General features: G+C 35.0%; 1 protein-coding gene across 1 annotated transcript; it reads right to left on the bottom strand.

Annotated features, from left to right (window-relative positions):
• Positions 1-1,607: 1,607 nt before the first annotated feature.
• Positions 1,608-6,625, bottom strand: LOC149553073 (putative serine/threonine-protein kinase PBL7). Its single transcript, XM_089788580.1, has 7 exons — positions 6,017-6,625; positions 5,162-5,415; positions 4,919-5,051; positions 3,860-4,118; positions 3,407-3,539; positions 2,829-2,918; positions 1,608-2,735 (listed from the first exon to the last, which is right to left on the bottom strand). Exons 1-7 carry the CDS (start codon positions 6,315-6,317, stop codon positions 2,520-2,522), a joined length of 1,386 nt encoding a protein of 461 aa, XP_089644706.1. The 5' UTR covers positions 6,318-6,625; the 3' UTR covers positions 1,608-2,519.
• Between the last annotated feature and the right edge of the window lie 1,438 nt (positions 6,626-8,063).

Raw genomic sequence — 8,063 nt, 5'->3', positions numbered from 1 at the left:
AAACAATAATGAAGTCTTGATTTGGGCAAACCTTGCTTAGTGAATACGAAGAGGGCAAGATGGAAATAAAAGTTTCCAACCATAAAGCCTCTATTGATCTGTTTAAAGGCATGTTATCATTGTATAAAATCAATTTACAAGGCTACCATGTGGAGAAGGATGTCTCAGCCAAATTTAATGTTGAGATTACCAACCACAGGGATGATTGTGTTGAAATGAATTCCCCAAATCCGTCTTGTTCTAAAGGAGGTAAGTGCCCTCATCATTTCATCTCAAGATATGAGACTACTAACAAAAATCTATTCAACTGCCATCGTGAAATAATGTCCTTATATGGGGAATGTGGATGGTGGCATTTTTTTTTTCTCTAAACTAATATACATTCTGATTTGGGATATGTAAGATCAATTTTATCCAAGGCACGTCAAGATCTATCACAATATAGTTGAACTTGAGGAATGCATAATATATAATTATATGGTTTGAGGTGTTTACATTATAGATGGTGATAAGATCCTTGATGGAGTTTGGATGAGAGAAGTTTACATCAAAGTAGCATAGCAAAGTGGTGTTGCAATGGTAGACATGCGACCTCCGCATTAGGTATACAACCATGGAATCCTTGGATCTTCAAGACTACAGGAGTCTCCTTGGTTTTGGGAGAGATTGATTATTACTATTTATAATTAAGTACTAAATATAAATACCAAATAATTTGTTGTCTAGCTAACTTAAAGAAGAGTCCATATATACTTGGGTGGTGAATGTGGAAGGAATGTGGATTATTTTAAGTGCACTAAATGAATGCAAAAGTCACCTAGAAGTCACCTCAAATGCACTAAGTGGCTTCAAAATTGGTAGGATGAAAACATTGTCAATATTTTAATAATGTTAATTCATAAATACTATACATTTTAATTTGTTGTAAATTGGCTAAAAAAATTTCATAAAGCGAGTTGTATTGATCCATTAGATACTAAATTAATTGTCTTATGGTAAAATTTGTAGTGATATTTGGAAGGATTCTTTATAAAAATACTACTCATTATAAAATTGTTCACTTTTCTTGTCAACCACTCTACCAAAATGTTTCTTTTGTCTCAAGCTAGAAACTATCAAACATGCTGGACTCTCAAGCATAGTTAACAAATTTAGCAGGGCAATTAAAATTTTCATTCGGACCATATTTTCTCATCATATAATCTCATTTTAAAAAATTGTCAATGTATCCTTTGATGTATGGGTGCCCCATGTAAAGCTATCTTCTCTGCCACTTTTCCTCCAAAGGAAATGACTATGCATGGTTTTATTCTGTAATATTATTTTACATCGGTCTATCTCATTTAGGGAGAGTGAGGCTCTACTCTCAGCTATAACCACAATGGGTCTCTACCTACAATGTTCAAGATCATTACTACAATCATGTACCTTGTACTCCTGAAGAAAAGTAATATTTGTCTTATTGCAACAAGCTTCTTAGTTTTAACCTGAGTTGGGTCCGATTTGGATAGGTGGTTGTTTTCTCTTATATATATTCATTTTTTTAAATTAATATATGCATTTTTTAATTAAGCTTTATAAAGATTATTTTCTAAATATCCAGGGTCTTCAAAAAGAATAAACACTATAAAAATGTAAGTGCAATTACACATTTCCATGAAACTGTCCTGAAAGTAGAACTTTAGGTCCAATCCCCAAGCCCTCTAGAATACATGGTCACAAACTGAAATAGCCCCGAATAGGGGATAACTGTTTTCCCTCTAAATATCTCATCCCAACTGCTCTAGTTTTTATTCAAAACTGCTTTTAATAGGAAGTGAAATCTACAAATCCATAACATTGGACTAGATGTCCAAATTCAATGGGTTGAGTTCATACAGTGCAGAACACGAAGCCTGAATTCCTGGAAGATGTATAAGTAGCCAACAGATATATTGGAAGACGGAACCTTTCTTAAAAATAGATACATGGAATGAAAATTAGCTTGCAAAAGGAGTAGGTTCCATCAAACTGGAACAGGGGCGCATATGCAAACCTACAATTCAATACAGGGTATGGGATTACTCTACTTCAGGCCTTGAATAGTGAGTGAAATAAGCAAATGCCAAAACCTTGGGTTATGCCGACATATTTTCCTGTCAGGAGACGATCCGTGAAATAAGAGAGCAAAATTCTATAGTATAGTGTAGATGCTGTAGTAGCCTGTGTATAGCTCAGCATCTACTTCATCAATTGTTCAATCGAGCTTCATTAACAGCATAATCGAGTACCCAAGATTCATGAAAGGCTTAGAACAGCTCTGATGTCCTTGTCCCCCGTAGAACAGCTTAGAAAGGCTTAGAACAGCAAGAATGTGACTAAATATCAAGTATCCTTGAAGCTTTCAGGGATAGATCTAACCTTGTTGTAGTCATGTACCCATACTCTGTAAATGATTAGAACCCTAACCCTACTGACACCCAAGATAAAGAGGATGTAGGGTTAGCTGCATGCATACTTTCTCTTAAACTAGTTCAACTTTAGATGATGCGTGGGCTGTTAAGGCTGGTTCCACTGCTTCCACTGTCAATTGAGGAGGATTTGACAGTAACCATATGATGGCGGAAGTTGGGAGAGCTTGTCACTCTGGATCCAGTGTGTTGTCTAACAAGGGGAATAAGTGATTGAACCACGTCGGTCATAAGGGGACGATAATCAGCTTCTGACTGTACACACATTGCTGCAATGGCTGCAACCTGTAGAGACCACTAAGTGAATTAGTTCATGAGGCAGTTCAGGATCTGTTAAGCAATGAGCATAACAAGGTAAGGAAAATTGATTCAAAATACCTGTACTAGTTCCTTCTTTGAGTATTGTTCTTTCAGAAAAGGATCTACCACTTCATTAACCCTATCTCTGTCGGTAAGGTAGGGAAGAGCCTAACCAAAGCAATCAACTCTCCTTTATCAGTTGAAAAGAAACAAAAATGCTCAAATGAGCTTAATTAAAATTGCCAGTTAAGAATTAACTACAATCTGAGATATCAAATTTCCACAATCCGTCATAATTGTTATCATAGGTTTCTGGATTTGATTGTGTGTGTGTTTTTAGTATCACTTCGTGTTATACGTTTCTTGCTATTCATCCTGACGATGGATCACGGAGTGCAATACGAAACGTTGATGCTAAAAATATACACAATCAAATCCAAAAACGTATGATAACAACTGTCAATGTCATAGATTACCCTCAAACCAATATGTCAGCAAAGCTGCCTGAGCTTTTTAATTTTTATCATATGTTTGGCATTGCTCTAATTCTGCCAATTCACAAGCTAAATTCCAAAAAAAAAAAAAATTGGCACCTAAATAAAATCTAGTCCTAAATCACATGATACAGGGAATCAAAATGGGGGTAGAATAAATACCCAAGAGACGAGGACGCCTTGTCCAGGAGGCCTCTTCATATCAACAGGTACACGACCAGTTAAAAGTTCCAGAAGCACAACGCCAAAACTGTATACATCTGATTTTGTAGTAAGGTGTCCTGTCAAAGCATACCTGCAATAGATTTTAAGAATGTTGTCAAAGCATACTTGCTGAATCCTGTGCTTCTTTTTCAGCTAAGAAATATTCTTTGATAAATGTTAAGAATAATAATATTAGATTTCTACAATCTATTTCTAATGATTTTTTTTTGTTTCTGGATTTAATTGTGTATGTTTATTTGGCATCAATGTTTCGGATCACACTGATCCATCATCATTTATCTGACATCCTTCTCTCATCTTGATGATGAATCAGAGAGTATGATCCGAAACGTTGATGCCAACACAATCAAATCCAGAAACAAAAAAATCAGTAAATATTAAGAAACTTACTCGGGGGCAACATATCCTGTAGTTCCTAGGACCCGAGTTGATATTTCACCATTAAGTTTGTCTGAGCCAAGCTTTGCCAACCCAAAATCAGACACTTTAGCTTTGAAATTTTCATCAAGCAGGATATTGCTGGCCTTCAAATCACGGTGTATCACTGGAGGAATGACCTGCTCATGAAGGTATTCTAGACCTTTAGCTGCATCCAAGGCTATTCTCAACCGTGTTCCCCAATCCAATAAAGGTGGATTGCCTGGTGAACCTGTCACGAATCAACAACCATTTGTTTAAAAGGCGAATTTTCAACTTTCCAGGCAGTGTAGGTCAGTTTTCCCATCAAGGGAAAAAGCAAACCCTAATGAGCCATTTGATAAGAGCCAGTCCAGAAACAATTTGCAATTGAAAACACTAATTTAGAAGAAGGAAACCCAATCACCTTAAAAAGACCCTCTTACATTAAAAACACTGATTTAAACTTTACAGATTTTCTCTGAAACCAATATGGAATCTTCAGATTTGAGATATGAGGTATCAAATATGCATTCATACGGAATGAGATCCTTATTTATCTTGCCTGAGGACCTTAAGTGACTATATTTTCTGAATTAAAATAATTAGCGGATCAGGCGATTTAAAGGGACCAGCGAAGGTGTAGAAAACAATAGCTGAGCTGATCTGCTGGGGATAGAAGGGACTAGGGATTTGAAGATCCATTAAAAGATTTCAAGACATTGTAAATGAATTTCGTACCTAAGTTCAGCGCATTTTCAACAGGTCCAGTGGGTTTGGTTTGGGAACAGATGAGAATTTGTGTGAAACTGCATAATCTTCGAAATCTTCGAAATCGAGTTGCTAGAAGTTGAAAGCCTTAATGGCTATGAAACAATGGCGTCCTTAGATATAACAGTAGCTAATGAAATGGCCACTCTAACAAAGGTAAGTCTGGTTTCTGGTCAAGCACCGAAAAGAGTGTAGTGCCTAATGCGACTGTGTGCACCTAAATGAGATTATGTACTTGTTCACATGAGCAACCATTGGAAAAAATCAACAATTTGGACTCACCATCAGAGTAAAGATGTTCCTGCAAATTTCCATTAGACATGTACTCATACACAAGAAGGCGGTGGTCTAGATCTGCACAGTAACCAATCAGCTCAAGCAGATGCGGAGAATGCAAACGGCTCAGAAGGTCCACCTGTTACAAAATCAAATATATACTAACCCAATTGAGAAAAAGGAAAAGGGAAGGATAAATCAGTCCCTCAATTGAAGGTACCATTATCAATGTAGGGCAAAAATGCATACCTCAACTCTGAATTCATGCTCTCCTTGCTTGCCGCCTCTATCAAGCTGTTTGATGGCCACTATTCTACCATCAGGCAAGATGCTTCTGTACACTAATCCAAATCCTCCATTGCCTATAACATTAGCAGGGTTGAAATCGTTTGTAGCAAATTGGAGCTGCCTGTAAGTAAACACTTGGGCTTCTTTGTGCGTTATAACACGGATAGCAGCGATAGGAGGATTTATATGATCTGCTGAGGAACTTTTCCTCAAATCTGCACCAGACAACAAGCAAATTCCTCAATACATATTCATCACTACTCAACTCTCTCGCAGCTGAATATCATATTTATATATTGATTCCGAATACTTCTGTTCCTGGTTTAATGGCTCCTAAAAGCAAACTAAAGCCGACATGGGTATTATACACATTCTTTCTACAGCTATCAGTCCACGTAAGTAATTAAGGATGTTTCTGAGAAAAACAGTAACAATGTAGGTTTTTTTCTCTGTGAGCCATCACTAAAAAGAGCATTCTATTGAGAAATAACACTGCAATTTATACAATCAGTGTCTGTAAACAAACAACGAAAGACATATCTCTGTTTCAATCCAAACCGACACGGCATCTTGATTACGAGTGACAATGTAGAAGGAAAACCTCTGTTGGTACCCAGAAAATGGGTAGTTTATCAGGACAATGGCTGCCCCTGAAAAGCAAAACTTTTGTGGGCATATAATCAAGGAAGGGAAAACATAGTGGGTGTCATTGAAAATGACAACTTATGTGAGCATATACATTTTATATATTAATCTGGACTGTGGGCATCGTTGGAATTCAGGGCAATGTTAAGGCGATTATATAACATATATTACCTGGGCTGCCGTTGTCACTGGGTTGCTTTGATACATTGCCATTAGAGGGATTTTGGGAGAATCCATCAATTTTGGTTTGTCTGGTGCTTCTTCTACCTACATCGCGTCTTCTGCAGCGGTAGAATCCAAGCAAGACTAATCCAAGGAAAACAAGGCTGCAAACAATGGCTACCGATATAATAACAGCATGGCTTCTATGTGCTCCAATGTACTGATCACCATACAGAGACAGAGATAGAGATGGAAATGGGGATGGAGATGGAGAAGGGCCTGGAGATCCAAATGTCCTTAATCGATCCATGGCCTCACAACTTCCCCAATCATAGTAACGATGAAAATAACAACACTTCTCTCATGGCTGGGGCTTTCTATGCCTCTAATTTGAAATCACAGACCGTTGCAGCAACTCAAGAAAGCATATACTCAGTGTGTATATTCCTGTATCTGTCAAGAATTTCGATTTGACACGTTAAAATGACAAGTTCCCAGTTGCAAATAAGTACAAGACCAGTCAATCCATGGAACAAGTTCCCGTGCTGGACAGTTGGCCAGTGCAGGCTTTATGAAACGACTTTACTAGTAAGGAACTAATTCACTTCAACATATACACAATGTATATATATCGCACGCAACGGATATACAGCGAGGGCGGAAAAACTTGTGCCAACGGCTCTCATCTGTCAAAATGTACAAATAATAATTATTTAATTTTACCGTGGGCAATTATTAGGATAGGAAATGTCATAGTCTTTGCATTGCCTATCATGATATTTCAAAATTCAAGCATGGACATAAATTTAGGGGTTAATCAATTACAAAATAGGATTTATAACAACATTAACTCACCGTAATAAAAATAATGATTACTATATAACAGATAGTTTTATTTGAAAGAGAAAAAATTACAATGGATATAAATAGCTATCAAAATTAACGATTAGTATAAACAGTTGTTTTTATTTGAAAAGGGAAGAATTACAACACATAAAATAGTAATTTGAAGGGATTTTATGAGAGGGGAAAAAAAAATACTATATGTGAATCGAGGTCAATGAGTAATACATTATTCTTAGATATTTTAGAATAATTTAAAATGTAGAATTACAATAATCAAGTCTTCAAACTTTGATCAAGAGTAAAAGGAAAAAGCAAGAAACAACAAGTGTCACATAGTGATAACAAATATTTTTATTTGAAAGAGAAAAATTATAATGGAGATAAATAGCTATCAAAATTAATGATTAGTATAAACGGTTGTCTTTATTTGAAAAGAGAAGAATTACAACGGATAAAATAGAAATTTGAAAGGATTTTATGAGAAAGGGAAAAAAAAGAAAAAAAAAAGATACTATATGTAATTCGAGGTCATTAAGTAACACATTATTCTTAGATATTTTAGAGATACTTTAAAATGTAGAATAACAATAATGGAGTCTTCAAACTTTGATCAAGAGCAAAAAGAATTACAATAATCGAGTCTTCAAACTTTGATCAAGAGCAAAAGGAAAAAGCAAGAAACAAGAAGTGTCACATAGTGACTTAGTACTTGTCTTTAACTTTTATATAATTCTATTTTTAATTTAATAAATTTTAAATTATATTATAAATAAATTATAATATGAAACTAGTAATATTTTCATAATAATAATATAAATTAATATTTCTTAAAAAATTATATAATATAAATAATATTATTTTTAGTATTTTTAGACGATAAAATTGATGTTATAAGAAAATATAATATTAAAATATAAAAATCTAAATCAATGCGTTTATATTTAAAAAATTATTAAACATTAATGAATCACATTAGCTTAATAAAAAATAAGTCTAGAAAGGTATCAAATCAAGCGATTATAAGAGGTAAATGAGCTCACCCAATCAAATTTTAAAATTCTTACATTTATAATATGCACAGTCAACATTTAAAAAATGATTAATTCAAACCCATAGAAAACAAAAATTTTAATCACAGTTAAAGCATCACAATAGTACTTAGCCTAGGGCAAGTACTAAGAAGTGTCACCTAGTGGCTTGCATTTGCTAT

Source organism: Cupressus sempervirens, chromosome 6 (genome assembly GCF_028749045.1).
Source record: "Cupressus sempervirens isolate cs-2001-9-10 chromosome 6, ASM2874904v1, whole genome shotgun sequence".
Lineage (NCBI taxonomy): Eukaryota > Viridiplantae > Streptophyta > Pinopsida > Cupressales > Cupressaceae > Cupressus > Cupressus sempervirens.
Note: the sequence above shows the minus strand (reverse complement) of the source record. Positions and strands in the feature narration are given on the sequence as shown.